Genomic DNA, 17961 nt, shown 5'->3' with positions numbered 1-17961 from the left:
AATGAAATTCATATAAATATTATTCAAAATGTAAATAGTTATTTTTACAATATTATAAAATGTTTTATTAGGTCAAGTCTTTTTAGTGTGTACTGTATATGACTAAAAATTGTTAAAAACTCATTTAATTAAGCGGGATAGTTAAACAATTTTTTTTTTTTAATTTTGACATGTGGAAAATTATACTGAAATTAGGTTATAATAATATTATATAGGTATGTCTTTATATTTTATTGTTATAATGTTACATTATATATAATACATATTAATCTCGGATACATGTATCATCTTACATTTATTATGTATCCACACGAAATATCTCCCCTCCACAGTATGGATACAACAGTTTTCGATTCTTCAGCATACTACGCATATCTATAAGTGTACTAGTGAAATAGTCTTGTTTTATTGGTTGTTTCGTGTGTTGCTATCAAGTTACTGGTGAAGAAAAATGTAATTATATTAAAAATTAAACTATTAAAACACCCAACGAATTATATTGTCTAGAAAGGTTATCGTAAGAAGGTATATCTATGTATATTAATGTACATATTGTATTAAATTAACATAATACATTAATATATGTATTAATAAATTTATTTTGTGCTAATTTGACATTAGAGTATTAGATATTTATTATTTTATTAAATATTTTACACACAGTAGTATATACATTATTATACACAGACACATAGTAATATACCTAGAACATAATATATTATGTAAATATTAACATGAAGTACAACATAATATAAAATTACAATATAAGGCTTTTAGTAAAATTATAGTTTTTTTTTACTCATACACAGTTGGCAATCAGTGCATTGAAAATACAGCCTATATTTCTAATGATACTTTTTTTATGTATATTTATTTTGCTGTTAGTAATTGTTTCTATAAGTAATAGGTACGTTAAATTTGAAATATAATTTTGTATAGTTAATGATAATATAGGTGACGGCAAAAAGTTTCAAGTTTCAAATACTATATATATTTTTAATTACCATAATATAACAAAAAACACTTGAGAAAAAATCAAAATGAGTATCAAATTACTTCATGATTTTATAAGGCTCATAATAAAATAATGTGGCTTTTTAACTTTTTTTTTTAATTTAAATAAAAAAAAAGTTATGATAAAACTTGTAAATTGTTTACTTGTATACATTTTCAAGCTTTGTGGCTAAGAACAAAAAAGTTTAAAGAAAAAAAGAAGACAATTTAAAATTTCGACAAATAACTGGAAAAAACCCAAAATATTTTTAATATTTTACAATGTCAAGAAAATTATAATGTAAATATTTGATGAAAATTTTAAGTACACTAAAGTTATTTGTTTTCGAATAACAACAAAATAGTAAAATCGATTTTGTTAAAAATTAGTGTAAATAAATATACCCATTTTCATCAATATTTGAAAGGTTCAATTGATTGAATAAAAATGTACAAAGGTGTACCTACTGTACTAAATTATACAACAATATAGTAATAAAACTGTATACTAACACGATTAAATTATAAGTATGTTTATAAAAAATGGATTTAAAATCTTTGTATACAAAAATGATTAAAAAGTACGTGATCGTCAGTTATATGTGAAGCTTAGAATATGTCTACATTTTAATAGGATATTATCAGAGGCTCTGAGAGCGTTGTCCACTTAAAATGTTTTAACAAGTACCTACCTATATAAAATTATTGTGTTAAACATAATACGTAATACATTTTAGAAAATAAAACGAATAATTAATTATTTTTTTATTTTTTGTAAAACCTTAATTAGTTTGATTAGGTATACTAGGTATATTAGGTATAAATTAGATATACCTAATAAAATATGCAGGTAAGCTGAAAATACAATAAATTAATACAGTTAAAATTTTTATAGACAAAACACATAACACTTGTTTTTTATAAAGAAAAAATATCTTTACACCAAGTTGCATTAATTATTTAAAAACTATAATAGAATTATTAAAAGCGATTTATATAGAAACTTGAAAAAAAATATTAATTGCTGTAAAGTATACTCATAAGTATACTATCATAATATTAATATGTTTCATATTAATTATACATTTTTATCCGTGTTTAAATATAAGTGTTTAACAAAGTATAAAACTATTTGCGAAACTACGTATGAAATTTAATATAATAAAAATTAATAAAATAATTATTCAAACAAAATAATATTGATTAATTGTATAATTTATTATAATATAATATATTCATATAGAATATATTTCATTCAATGATAATATCAATACATTATCTATAATATGTTAATTCGTTAAGTTAGAATAAATAGAAATTATACCGTATATACCTATTTACTAAAATAATCCACGAAATTCATCACTAAATTTTTTTTACCAACGGTATTTTATTAATTTAAAATGAACAATTACAATTACTGCTATTAAAATAACTCTTATTATTTTGACAAGATTTTTGTTTACGTAAAATGTTTAAGTAATTCTTCAGTGATTATGAAATAATTAGTTACATATTTTTCTGGATTAAAAAATATAATTATATAATATAAAATTTATATTTTTAAATGTTATTGAATTCATGAAATTTAAAAAAAAATTTAATGGACATCGTCGTTTGCCATGCAGCTATATAAATATTTAAAAATATATATATATAAGTAAATAATATGTTCTGCGTACACGTCAGCAACAACTTTACAAAATGCAATAAAACTTTTCAATATTGGTGCTTATAATGATACATCAATTTTCGCAACGGATATTTTTTTTTTTTTTTAATATTTGTGAGTGATATAAATGAGTTTTCTTTTTTTTTCTAGGAACCTATTTTAAATGTCAACAAAACTATACGGAAGAAAGTTAAAATGAATGCCTGACACATTCTTAAAATTGTCTTTACAATCTTAGAATATTTGAATACTTTATTGTAGTGTGAATAGTTTCCATACCATGCTATATGTAGGTACATCAAAACAAAAATTTCAAGCGTTATTTAATATTTTGAGTTCTGGAACACGCTTTGAAATTCCTACAGTTCTACTACGTGAAAACTATGTATACGAAAGTACAGAATACTAGGGTTTGTCTTATGTTTATCGTTCTTATGTGGTTTTCCATCAAAATACGATACAATACATTTATTTACATATTATATATGATATAGCTAGATTAGATACTTAACACGACGTTTTTTAATTGTTTTTTTAACGAGTTATGACTATAAAAACATCACAGTACATTGTCTACATTATTCAATTAAATAATGAAATTGCATTTATCGTTCATCGAGCATTGTTTTTATATTTGTGTAACAACTTTTTTTATTTCTGCCCTTGTTAGATAAAATGATATTTTCTAGATTTTTCTTAAAATCAACAACTTACTCTCTCTGGCTTAAGATTAACCATTAAAATCAAACGTATTATCAATGATTCGACGTTTTTCTTTATTTTGTATCGTTAATAATAAGCTTTCGATTATTTTCACTAGTTATAGGCAGGAAGTAAAACAGTACGATTAATCACCGTATTTACTGTCGAAGTTAGTTGAAGATGTGGTTTGATTACTTATACTACTCAATTCACAGTGAATTTTAAGAATAAGTTGATAAATGAAAAAAAAATCAAATATTACTATTAATCCGGTCAGTGACATTTAATCAATAAATTAAAAATTCTGAGTAACATTAGCGTATTAAAAAAAAAAATTATCGATAGATTCACATCGTTCCAATGAATGTATTGATTTTACAACTATTACGAGTATATATCTGTATATTTATTCATTTTTGTGTCTACCATAAGATTTTTGAGCATGATTACATTTTCAGCTTTGTAAATTGTTTTTCGATTACCAAATTGGAACTTTTGTTTCTGCTCTTTTGGATTAGTTAAAAAAATACTCCAGTACTTTTTAAAATAATTGAGAACAACTAACAAAAAGTATCGGAAAATGGGAATATTTACGCAACACTAGGTTGTGACAAAATCAAATTTGTATTAAGTAATCAAAAAAGAATCTGCAGTAGGAATTTTAAATTTTTGACAAGAATTTATATTATATTCTTTTACATGTTTTGATTAATTTTTAAAATATTTCAGAAAATTTTATAAATATTTATATATATGCAATTATGAGAATTATTTTTACTATTTTAACTATTTATGATGATAAGGTCTGTATTTATAAGTTATATGGTTATAATTATAAGTACAAAAACTTGAAAATGTAATGATGAATGGTTTCTCATATTAAGTTCTTCATAAAAAGGTTAAGAATTATCAAACATATGTGAATTAGAATTTTTTGTTTAGTAAATTAAAATTAAATCAAAATCCATGGAAAACAAAAATGTCTAACATTATTTTCTAACAAAATATGAATACAATTTTTATTTTAATACATATGAAACTTTTTACTTTTAAAAAAAGTGTTTAACGCATTATAGTAAACACTTTTTTTTTATCAAAAAGCATGAAAATGTTAAATGTTTCATATAAGTTATTCATGTATAATTCTAAAATCAATGAAAATTTTTGTGTATAATATTTGATAAGAATTTCAAGTTCAAATTTAGTAAGCAATATTTTCATTTAAAATCTGTATACAATTTTTAATTTTATACTGAGTTTTAACAGTTCATAATTCAGGATTCTGCATAAATAAATGATATACTTATATAGCATGTATTGATTTTTGGAAACAATTAGTTTAACCTATAATGAATATTAAAAAATTACTTATGATAATACATCATATAATCAATATAATACCCATATTAATAAAAGGCAATATTTAGACCTATATTTTATAATTGGTTAAGACCATCAAAATAACTATTACTGTAGTGTTAAAAGTTTGTTCGATTTATACTCAATGGAGTTTAAAAAGGAGTAAATCCAGCATTTATCTAATAATTTGTTACGGGAAACACTTTGCTAGATCAGTTAGTAATGTTAAAATAATATGTATTTTATCATCATTTTTCAAACTATACTACGTGAACGAAGAACTGATTTTAAATTAATTTATTGACAAAGAAAATAAATATAGTAACGTAATTTTTGTGAACACAAACTAAATGCGTACATTATTTCAATTTAAATGTATAATTTGATATTGTCAATACCTTACAGGTGAAATGATAATACTATACTAATGCGTTGGTAAATCATTTATTGCCTGTTTATTACTATATCGATAATTAAGTCTATTCAAGTATGGGTCATTGTCCATTAGTCTTTTTTTCGTGAATAAGAGAGAGTAGGCAGGGAATATTTTTTACCACAATCTGTCTTTAAAGAATATTTTTAATGTGCATGGGAATTAAAACGATTAGATATAAGAATACGAAAAATAAATAATAGGCCATTTCCTGATAAGAATGTCTAAATTAAGGTTGTGGGAGTTAACACAAAGGTCGGACGCTTTTATTTATTATTAATACAGATCATAGTAAAGGTAAACGAATCATTCACTCTGGTCGTGCGGTTGTAGGTGGTCGTCGTCTCGACTAGTGCGCGTTTTTCGAAAACCGCAATAATATTAATAATAATATCGTTGTTCGTTCTAAGTGTATACGCCGTTATTGTATTAATTTTACCTGTACAAGTACATCATGGGACCGTCAGTCATCGTAGCGGACTATCTGTCCTCTAACGGTGTAACAATCATGTTACTAGTGTTGGAAATTAAATAACGTCGTCCGGGGTTTCGTGAAAAACTGGGCGTCAGAGAAAACAATTATTCACCAAAAAAAAAAAAAAAAAATTAAAAATAATAACACTCATATTATACAGACCCTCAACGCAATTAAATATTATAATTCATCGCAAAATCCGCGGAGAAAAGACACAAACGATCGACGGAAATTTTCGAAATTGTAAATTTTACTTGATGCAGCTTGCGAGCAGCAGCTCTATAATGCCTTTATAACATGCGTTTCATACTAAGACAAATTTTTTTGCTTTGTTTGTGTTGCAGAAACCATCGTAAACGAGCTACAGCCGAAAATCGCGAATACACAATGAGGATTTTGACGATCGCCTGGATTTTGGTGGCGGTCACGTGGTGCTGCGACAGTGCCGTCATCTACGAACCGGTGGTTCAAAACACCCGTTACTACGAGCCCAGAATTCAGGACTTGGAGCTTCTCGACGTAAGTCCGCTTTCGTATTTCACAACGCTGCAGCGATAATTATTGTTTCCGCGACCGCTGCATTTATTCTATACGCCATTTCTGTCGAATTCTCCACAGCAGTAGAAATTGTTGAAAATAGGTACATAATAATATATTTAGGTATATCTCTACCTAAGGAATAATGTATAATGTACCGGTACCCGTAATAAAATCCAGTATAATATATTATTATCGAGTTGGTTTTCGACCGAGGTAACGATCACATTTTCGACTTACGAGTATAACCTTTGCAAAATCCATCATTGAGTTTCTCTATTTTTACGTGTGGATTCGAAATGATTTACCTTTCTACACTGATAAGAATCAACTACTAATACTTCTGTTTTTTTTTTTCATAGAAAAATCTTTGGGGCTTTTGTTTTTTTTTTATTTATTGCGTTGTGCTCACAACGAACGGCATCTATTGTGAAGTATATATTCGATGATAATCCAAAGAGAAAAGTTATCTGACTTAAAAACAACACTTCGAAATGGGTGTGCTCGCCTCATTCACTAAGTCTTATGAGGTTTCAACGTATAAGTTTCTAAGTCTGGTCATATTGAATATATGAAAAAAAAACAAGATATACCTACTTAAATGTATCCTCAAATCCCAAAGGAACAAAGTTTGACTCTAAGTGCTATCGAAAGATTTATCTAAGAACCACTCGAGTTCATTAGAAAATACACATCTGAGTTCATTTTGATTTTCTGCTGAATTAATTGTTATAACTATTCACAGTTCGTATTCAATTGAAATTAATAAAAGGTAGTATATTTCTATAACAATGGAAATGTATTTCAAAAAGTTGACAAAGTTTACTAATGAATATTTAAATAATATCAGTAAAATTATTATTAAATTAAAATACATTTTCATATAGTTCAATAAATATATATACGAAGACAGAGTATGTACCTTGTATTTGATTATACAACCAAGTACATATTGAGTCATTGAAAATATAACAATGAGAGTATATGTAATATACGAATGTGTAGTGGGTCACAAATTATATGTATACAAATTGTTTCTAATAAAAAATGTACTTAGTCTATATATATTTTTTATACATATGTCAAACTTTTTCCCAGATACCTATAGTGCTTAATACTTATTTATTACTATAATAAACCCTAGTTATAATTTACATTTTTAGTTTTTTTTTTTAATATTTCTTATTATTCTATGGTTCATAGTCATTTAATAAATAATTTATTTGTGTAGACTGTACATAGCTTTACACAAATGGTAACTCAACGCGTAACATGTAGGTAAATTAAATGGATGTATATAAAACAACTTTTATGCTCTGGGGTTCATTCAATTATATAACTTCTAAAAAAAAAATAAATTTTACGACAATACTAAAGAAACAAAATAAATTGACTTAGTTACAATGCAGTTTATTAAACACTTATTTAAGGACTTGTAAATTATATTATTACAAAATACGGGTTTTTAATTATGCATGTTATAGGGATGACTTCAAATAGGGAGCGTTATAAATGTGTACAAAAATAGATTTTTTTATATCTACAAATTATCTGCGCTGTTTTTATATTAAAAAATAAATGAAATAATATGGTGTTTGAACTTAAAATTACATAATATAACGACTTAATATTAAATTGATGTCTAACGTTCGTAAGTTATACGTACATTTTCTATTACTAACCAATATACGTATTAATATATTATAACGTCTATTATTCTCTTCGAATAGATAATCATATTTAATTTAGATTTGGAAAAAAATAAAAAAAAAACCTTCGATTGGTATGTAGTAGGTACATTCAAAATGAATTCCACTCTTAGAGTAAATTATAGTCAGACGCTCAGATAACTACAAATCAACTTATACATATACTATGCTTTTTTAATTAAAACTATCTAAGGATCTTTATTCAACTATAATTCTATTGGTTTCTACGGTCACTTGAATTAATTAACGTTGACACAATCGAGCAGTTGAATTCAATATTTTTCATTTAAATTGTCTGTGATAATATAATATTGTTGAGCTACACGTACAGATAGATAGATGTATTTCTACCGTTGATCACGTCTTGCGTATATTGTCGTAAAACAACGTACTTCTAAATTGTATTTTCATTTCTATTTTTATTCTTTGTGATAAACAATATTCAATAATAGTCCGGTTTGTTCTACTTGAATACGTTTATATAATGTAATTAATTGCACGGTATATATTAAGTTAAAAAAAAAAAAAAACAATGATATTAATAGATATTATATATTGTGTAATCATACTAATTTGTTAGCATAAATATTACTGTTTATTTGATCCATCGACATAAACTGTGTATCTGAGATCGGATTAAACCATTGTAAAGGTTCTGGGTATTAGTTCTTCAGAAAGGCTTCTTTTTTTAAAAAAGGCTAAAAGGATTTATTTTTTATTATTTTAATATGCATACAAAATGCAATATATACATTTTCATGAATTTTTTTATTAATGTCACATTTAAAATTCTTTTGTTTTTATCAATTATTTATGGTTTTTTATCTGCAAAACATTTTTTCACATGACGTACATAAATTTTCTTGTATACCTACTGGTAAAACGTATTTATTGACAAATGACACGCGACGATTGACTTTGATGACGAGATAACGGGTTGATATTACGGTTCGTTATAAATGTGTATAAAAATAGATTTTTATTTATCTACAAATTTTACATATAATAGCCAATTGGTAATAATAACTAATAATTCCTTTGTCTGAAATCTCTGTACAAACGGTAAGAATGTTTATGGATAATTATTTTCATATATACCTACTATGAATTTAATATGCATAAAACAATACTTTATATCTTATTTTATTGCTATGATAAAATCTGAAACATTAAAAAATTGTAATGTTTTGAAGTCCATGGTCTACAGCCCCTCTTAACTCAGACTCACCTCCAAGGAAGTCTTATAAAATAAAATCTGTCAACGGCGCATTTCGTCCGGCGTACAATTATCTCTCGGAATGTGATTATTACGAGTGTTAAAAGTCACGATTAAGTCAACTCACTATTATGTACATACCTATGCTATACGTGTATCCAATAACGATCTGCAGCTTGGAATAATAAACGGTAAATACACTTTACAACCATTATAATACACTATACGCTGCAGTGGGGGCATTTGACCCTCGGGATATATAAAATAGTGACTTTTTCATCTGTATACCGGAACTGCGCGCAGACCGCAAGATTAAGACGAATAGTCCTCAATAGTTTACGCAGGTAATTCGAGCGAGATAACCGTAAAACTAGTGTGTATATAAATGTATACATTGTGTTAGAAACGCGAGAACTATAATAGTTGCCTTCGGACAAGAATGGGCTTGAAAACTTCTTTGCAACCGTGTAAAGTATATAATATAGTAGAAATAGTGCATTTATTGCACAGATATATAATATAGTATATAACAGACAACGTTAGATATAAACGCACAGTACATTATATATATTATATATTATATTTACCTACAGTATATCGTTTATATAATATATAGTAAATAACACGGGACATCGAAAAAATATTATTTTTCAAAACGACTTCATATATATATATATAGGTAAACCTTTTTTTTTTTTTTAAAAAAAACGACGTGTCGAACTATGGCAATATAAACACGCGGCGACAATATCTCTTTGACTTGGGTACATGCGATATACGGCGCGCTGTTATATAATATACAACCGTCGGACGACAAATCGTCGGCTAATTGGAATTCGATATAGGTAGATGCTGTAGGTGTGTACATCGTTTGCCGTTTTTATTTATATAGTACGACATTTCGATTGGAAATACTCGTTATACTATGACGTTCAATACACCCCTTTTATTTAGAGTGTAAATAATGAACGGCCGAGATAAAATATTATGCGCTACGCCATATCGTAATTTTATATTTATCTGTATTAATATATACGTAGTTCAAAACGAAACTCTAATTTCGGTGATTTACAAGCGAGCGGGGCTAGATGTTGTATAATATTTTATATAGTTCTCGTGCAAAACTAAACTAAAAATATTAATGTTAAAGCACTTTAAAACTCAGGGGGGTTAAAATGTATTTGGCCAGTGTTCAATGACGTGTTTAAACTGGAACCTACCTATATTATACGCGTACTATACGGAAACGCGTAATTTGTGCACATCGGTCTGAATAATAATCTATAAAACTATATTGTCCGTTAAAACTAAAGTACTCGCCTTGGCAATACGTATACCACATACTGATATATTATGGTGTTTGAAGTTTGAATCGTTTCATGTTGTGAAATATTGTTTTTTCGGCTACACTAATAAAATATCAGTTACTCTTTTATATATATATATATATTATTTGCTTTATTATTTATAAGTTTGTAATTGTATTTTACTATACTAGCTGATTTAAATCATATAAAACAACTCACAGTTAGAATTCATTGTTATAACATACAGCATAATAGATTATAGCTCGAAGTGCTATTGTTTGTTATTTAATAATATTTAATGTGTTTTATGATCATATACTAAGTACCTATTTTAATAAATTATAAGATAATAATTGTCAATTGAAATATATTGATAAAATAAATGAACATTGAATACGTGAATGCGAAACGTGTTTTTACTACATTTTCTTACATAATAATAGTAGGTATATTAAACATTACAATATTTTATGTTTTATAATTTATGCAATATAAATTAACAAAGTTATATCCATAGGTCAAAAGTTAAAATAGATTGTTTATATGTAAATTATACGTTCAGACCATTCAGTAATATTTGAATGGTACTTAAGTTAATTTTGAATATCACAGTTACTTAATGTATTAATTGTCATTTACCACTGATTCTATATTATTTAATCGTCTTACACACACTCGTATTGATGTACATTATCGATGATAATATTATGTTGATATAAGATATTATTAGATAAAAACTTGATGTGTAATTTAATTTTTGTGTAATTATTTATGTGGCAGTTATATTAAACATACAATTTAACAAAAATAAAAGCCATTATTCATTAAATCTTTAAACGAACACTCGAAGATTATTATAAAGAAATTTCCTGCATTTAAAATACCTCTTTAAAAATGTTATGTTTTGTGGCATTTCCAGACTATTTTACAATGCAAAATATTGTATAATCATACACAAACCAATAATAATTGAACAATTATAGAAGTTTGGCGTATGTAATGTATAATATAATGTACCATATAAAATGATCATTCAGTAGTCAATATATAGCATTCGTATAATATTTCGATTAGCTTTTTTCCAAACTTGTTATTCCGTTAATATTTTCTTTTTTGTTTTCGGTTCAAAGGTTTTAGTTTGTAGAAGAAAGTTATTTTTTCAGACTGTCCGGTCAGGATAACTTAATCTTACAAGGAAGTTTTGATAAAAACAATAAACGTAGTAAATCCTTAACCCAAACGAACAAAACAAAAAAAAAGAGAGGCACATCTGTATTTATTTTATTTTGTCTGTATTTTTGTTCAATGACGGTCGCATTCAATATATTTTACAACGCTTTGACGGACAAAATCATTAAATATAATATTAAATTTAGTAGTGCATAGGTATAATGTTAAGTGATTATAAATGTAATAATATAATGTTTTTTTTTTTTTTAATAGAAAAACTTTTTTGATGTGGCTTCGATCGAAAAGAGGAACGGTGTAATGCAAGGCGAGTCACCGAGAAGTCGTCCTAGTTTATCCATCGTCAACTCTCTAGACGTGCTCCGACAAAAATTAATGTATGAGGTGGCACGGCGACACGTAGATGAGAATCAGAAAGTGTTGTCGCAAAACCACCAGATACTGAAGAACCTCGGAAAGCGGTCATTGTTTCCTTTTCTCGAAGTACCACGAAGGTACAACGTATTACGTATATAATAATAAATCGAGTTATTATTATTTTTTTTGAAACAGACTTATTGGAGTACGCTACTAAGTTTTTCATTGTTTATTTAATTCATTTAAATCAAATTTTAAACATGACTGTGGCTAATAGAATTTTAAAAACATCTGTATAAATATGGATTTCTAAATTCAAGCGTCTATATTATTTTCTTTGGCTTTGATTAGGGTTTTCTTTCAATAGAATAAAAATGATGTACGATTTATTTTGTACCTACGAATTTAGGAATTCTTGTACTTAATAATTACATTTTGTTTACAGGTTTTAAATGATTCGATGGTTAAACAGCGTTATTATTTATGAATATTTTATTTAAAATGCAATATAATTATTTTATTTGTTGCCTATACCTAATATTGTAGACAGCCAAATCATTGTTATTTTGTTTTCAATTTACTTATATATTATGACATGTATTTCCAGTATATAAAAAATATATCTAGTATAAATATAATATTATGTCGTATATGTTATACATTAAAAAAAAACTCAATCCATAGACATTATTCACCATAATATTATTATACATACTTGTTCCCAAAAACAACTTTCAGTATTCTATATTTAATTTAGTTTCTTTGTATTTTTTGTTTTTTTTTATTACTATTATAATTTTTTTGATTAATTAACAAATTAATTAGAGCATCGTAAAGTGATTTAATACCTGTTATTTTTTAATAAAAATATATTATTATACTACAGGACGCATCGTATTAATTTTTCTTTTTTAATTGAATATACACACAATATTTTATCAATAATTAATATGTTATACATATACTATGGTCTATATTATTGCTGTTAAAGGTGTTTGGGTATTTTAGTAACCACGCACAACGACCGATTTTTAATAATTATCGTTGGACAATAAACAACTGTATACTGCTACTATATAATAACGTAACTATAAATTATGCTGTATTAATTCACTGCATTTGTAACACCCGTCCACTGCACTGAAGCTCCTTCCCACCTGGTGAAGAGAAACAAAATAATATTACTAATCGTCATTAGTGGTTTTACGTTTCGGGAGAGGGGGGTGTTGATGAGTTGGTCACCTCTCCCCTTGACAATAACCATCATTCATCATAGTCATCAAATCATTTAACATTTATTATAACTTAGCTATATCACCCTACTTCATCTGGGTTAAAATTAATCTATCTATCGATTTCCGTTTTGCTCCAGTTGAAATATATAATACAAACACAATTATTATAATGATTAATTTTATGATTTTCCACTTATTAATTCTATATTTATTTTTGATGTAAACACAAACAACTAGTGACAGATTCAATGGATGATCAAGAGGACGCCACATCCTCGTGTGATGTATCTGTCTTACATATACACTAGGTTATGTAAATTTATTTATTTATTCTAAAGCTAACAACGTAAAATGGATCCTGGAGAACGAAAATTCACTACGTTGTGTATATGTGAGATGGAGACAACATATGATGGTGTGGCGTCCTCTTAAAATCTGACGTTAATCCAATTTCATCAAAACTTGTATTGGTCTTCATGTGTTTACATTAAAAATATGTCCAGTAGCTACTAAGAGAGTAAAGTACGTATCATGATTGAAAATCATAAAATTAATTATTTCAATAATGACAGTGTTTACAAGTATTTGATTTTAAAATTTATTATTTTTTTCTAAAATATATTTGTAAAAAGTTGTAAATATTATGCCATATCTATACCATAGTATTTTAATCTGTAACCAATGGCAACCATTTAAATAAACAAAATATATTCGGTTTTTGCAAACCAAAACTAAATTCCACCCCAAAGCAATCTATAGGGGTTAAAAAATAAGCTATAAACGTCCTTCGAGTCTTAGATATAATTTTTATTGAAAACGGCGGCCCAGTAACTATTAAATCCGCAGGGGATAAACGTAAAAAATATTAATTTCTATATATATATAAATGATATTGATATTAATTAAAATAATATATATGAACTGTATAGCTATAACACATAACATTATTTCTCATACAATTAACCCGTCAACGGCAAATAAGTGTATATAACACAATATTTTAAATCCCTTACCCCGTCCATCCCCTGAGATTTATCCCACCCGCGTAGTCAGAACGTGTTGGTATATTATGTATATGTGTTGGTTTAATAGGTTATGAATAAGAAAAGACAATGATATTATATTTACTTTGTGTGTATAAGACATTCGACCAACAGCAGAAGCGACGTGGTGTTGTTAATATCGTCCGTGGCCTTCATCATCCGCGCTTGTTCGTTCTGGTGCGATCGCGTGTCCACCGTCGCGTGGTTCTCGCTACCGCTACACGAATAGTGAGTCAATGGGAATCTGCAAAAATTACGTAATAACGTAATAATTTTACGAATAATATATTTTTTATGAAAAACCAGTGGAAATTATTCATACAATACGTCTGCTATACTCTATATATATACGTGCGTATATATTTGGCTGTACCGAGAAATGTAGGTAAACAGACGAATACGGAAAACTTTTAAATAATAAACCGCTATAATAATAATAATAATAATATCCGAAACAAACAGATATATAGTACAGCAGGTAAGTATATCGACAATCGACTACCGGGTATGTATATTTATTTCTTCCACGTTCTGAATAAACGGTGTACAAATCGATACAGATTTATTCGCGTGTGTTGTAATAAATATTAAATAAATATGTAATAATATCCAGTTTTCAATTTCGTTTTTACACTCATATATTATTTTATATGTGCATATAATAATAACGGTACAATAAAGTTGTATTAATAAGTCAAGCTAGTGAGTAGTGGGCGTAATCATAAAAGGTTTTGTCCCCGAGCGAAAACTCACGAGTTCAGGGCGCTAGTTTCTACTGTTTCTAGAACTTCGAACATTTAGCGTGAATTTTATAAAGTATAATAAAACTATATTGATTTATTGAAGAGTTCGTCGAAATAATATTTACAATTTACGCCACACTTAATAAACATATTATATACTAATTTGGTACATAGTATTATTGCAATATAAAACGTCTTATCGTTTGAATGAATGTCCAAACATTATTTTGATATGATGTAATAGTAATCAATAATAGCTTGTTGGTTTACGCAAAACAGTGAAAACTATCTCGTTGGTATTCGATAATATTTTATCATTCATTATGAATCATAATGACGGGTACCACCTATACTGTCTATTAAGCATACAAGTTATAGTGTGATGGCGTATTCATTGATGTTAACGTTTTAAAAGTTTTTTAATTATTTTCAATTTTTTATTTTATCTTCCAAAGTAGCACAACTTTCTAAGAACTTTAATAAGAGTCATAGAATCAGTTTTATATCTACATGATGGGTACTGATAGATCCGGAGGGCACATGGGGGTACGTGTCCCCCATTAATAGACTACAGAAACATTTTTAAATAATAATTTTTTTATTTATGTATACATATAATTTTAAAAACTAAATAAATACCCATATACCTAATAGTCAGACAGTCAGTAATAAAACTTAACTCATGTATTTTATGTTAATTTAATATATAATTTATAGTAAATTTATTAAAAATATAAATAATGTGCCCTCCATTAAAAAGATTTCTGAATCCATCGCTAACTATAATAAGTACTTTATAGTATACTACTTTATTTTTTAGTACTTTATTTTAATATACGTACTAATGTACTTTGTTAGTATTATAAACATTAACTAATTTTGCTTCAGAACTGAGCAATCGACTGCACATAAAATTCACAGACTAATTGATCAAATTTAATTTTAAATTGAAAATAAAATAATGCTGGCTGGGGGTATTATTGGACGTGGACCAGGCATTTAACCGGGTATGGCATGAGGGTTTACTCTTTAAATTTAAATTATTCTTACCTGCACCATATTATTTGATAATTCGTTCATACTCGTATTTAGAAAACTTAATTTACATAACCTGATATGGGAATTCAATATCGTCATACTACCAAATTAAAGCTAAAGTTCCCCAAGGTAGCGATCCTTTCTCTCGATTTATTTAATGTTTTTACGGCTGAAAGTCCTATAACCTAAAATGTAGGTACTATTGTGGCCACCTATGAAAATGATACCGTATTTTTTTTATCCGTACAATACATTTTCTACAAACACGTTTAAATTTAATAGATAAAGTTATCATACAATTAAAAAATTAAGAATAAGATTAACCCAGATAAATCAATTTATGTCTCATTCACGCTAAAAAAAATCGATACCTTTTCTTCAACATTTCCAAGTAATACCCATCCTAATATCCTCAGAATTAAAATATCTCGGTGTCATACTTGATAAAAGATTAACTTAGGACCACTAAATCATATCTAAAACAAAAATCCTCAATAGTCGACTTAATTTACTTCCAATAATTCGGAAATCAAAACTAGCTTTTCATACAAAAATTACAATCTACAAATCCTTATTAAGACCTATTTTTGGGCCTACGCAACCCAAATTTGAGGATGTTCAAAACCAACCAAATATATACTCCTACAAGCTTTCCAATCCTTTGCATTATCACTTCTTCCTTCATGGAACGTACTCAATTCCACACTTCGAAATTACTTTAAAAAAGAACTAGTATTTATTGGCACTTTGGCAGTGATAATTAGCCACGAAACATTATAAAAAATTCCACGCTAAATAATAGACTTACTCTAGCAATTTAATAGCTGAACTGCATTTAACTTGTATCAAAATAACCTAGAAATCTCCTACACCGTCTTAAGAAAAAATAGTGCCGAGATTTTTTGAATAATTAACGGTTAACTAACCACTACTAACTATAATTAATTTACAAAAAAAAAAAAAATTATAATAATAATAATAATTACAAAAAGAAAATGAATGTTGAGTTTTTATCACTAAATAGCATCCTTCCCTCCACATATATATCGTTATCTATTTTTTTTTTCTAATTTGTTTATATTGTAAATAGATTTTTCAAATAAAAAAAAAAACTATTTCTTAATGTATACTTATTAATATATAAAGATACAGTACTTTTATTTTGTCCTTACCCCTTGTTGATTAATTCAAAAATAGATTTAATCTTAGTTTTAACTGTTATTTAATTAATATCAAGGGAGAAAGTTATAGGATGATAGGTATACGACAAACCTAACTCCTTTAGTAAAATTGGGCAGTAAAATATAAATATACATGTGGCGCTATCTTTTCAGTATGTACTGTGAAAAAATTTGTTTTTTTTCTTATAAAAGCCAATTATCCCTGTGATCATGAACTGTAAATTACCACATTGTCTGCATATGATTATCGGGTACTCTAGGTTTCCAATTTTGGCTGAACACTACGATTCCTATATTATAGTCCACTACAGTAAGCTACGAAGTGGGAGTGAAATAAAGTCATAATTTTACAATGTATTTAGACTAACCAGATCGATAAAATAATAAATGGAAAAAAAAATGTTAGTATTTACGACTTTTTTGGCAATATAATATTGTGCAAGGATGGTTATTTAATGTAGTTTATTAAGTGATAATGAATGGAGTAGCTAGTGGACCAACATATTGTGGGATACCCTTAAAGCACATGAGACTACTTTTCCTATCATAACTGTAAAATATTATACTTATAAGTTATACATTTATAATTAATTAAAAACTCGTTCACAATTCGGATTTTATGTATTAAAATTGTTTGACTTAAAATACTCGTATTAGGGCATAATATTTATGATTTTAAAACCTTAATTCCATATTTTACCGTAATTTTGTTAGTTAATCGAAAATCAGGTACCTACATAAGTAAATATTTTCATGGGTCAATATAAAAAATG

General features: G+C 26.8%; 2 protein-coding genes across 5 annotated transcripts in view; one reads left to right on the top strand and one right to left on the bottom strand.

The window, feature by feature from the left end:
• LOC113554255 overlaps positions 1–12523 on the top strand; it is a 40533-nt gene extending 28010 nt beyond the window's left edge. The window contains exons 2-4 of one of the 2 annotated variants that reach the window (XM_026958012.1): positions 5979–6153; positions 11847–12085; positions 12394–12523. In XM_026958012.1, the coding sequence (XP_026813813.1) occupies positions 6022–6153; positions 11847–12085; positions 12394–12400 (378 nt within the window). In that variant the 5' untranslated portion in view covers positions 5979–6021 and the 3' untranslated portion in view covers positions 12401–12523. The other variant, XM_026958011.1, reaches the window with a different exon arrangement.
• A 365-nt stretch (positions 12524–12888) lies between these two features.
• Positions 12889–17961, bottom strand: part of LOC113554013 (inactive ubiquitin carboxyl-terminal hydrolase MINDY-4B) — a 43966-nt gene continuing 38893 nt past the window's right edge. For 2 of the 3 annotated variants that reach the window (XM_026957651.1, XM_026957652.1), the window contains exons 9-10: positions 14312–14470; positions 13003–13105 (exon numbers count right to left, since the gene is read on the bottom strand). In XM_026957651.1, the coding sequence (XP_026813452.1) occupies positions 13054–13105; positions 14312–14470 (211 nt within the window). In that variant the 3' untranslated portion in view covers positions 13003–13053. Of the gene's footprint in view, positions 13106–14311; positions 14471–17961 lie in introns of all 3 variants that reach the window. The other variant, XM_026957650.1, reaches the window with a different exon arrangement.

This window comes from Rhopalosiphum maidis, chromosome 2, assembly GCF_003676215.2.
Source record: "Rhopalosiphum maidis isolate BTI-1 chromosome 2, ASM367621v3, whole genome shotgun sequence".
NCBI classification, from domain to species: domain Eukaryota; kingdom Metazoa; phylum Arthropoda; class Insecta; order Hemiptera; family Aphididae; genus Rhopalosiphum; species Rhopalosiphum maidis.
The sequence above is the reverse complement of the archived record's forward strand: the minus strand, read 5'-3'. Positions and strand labels throughout refer to the sequence as shown.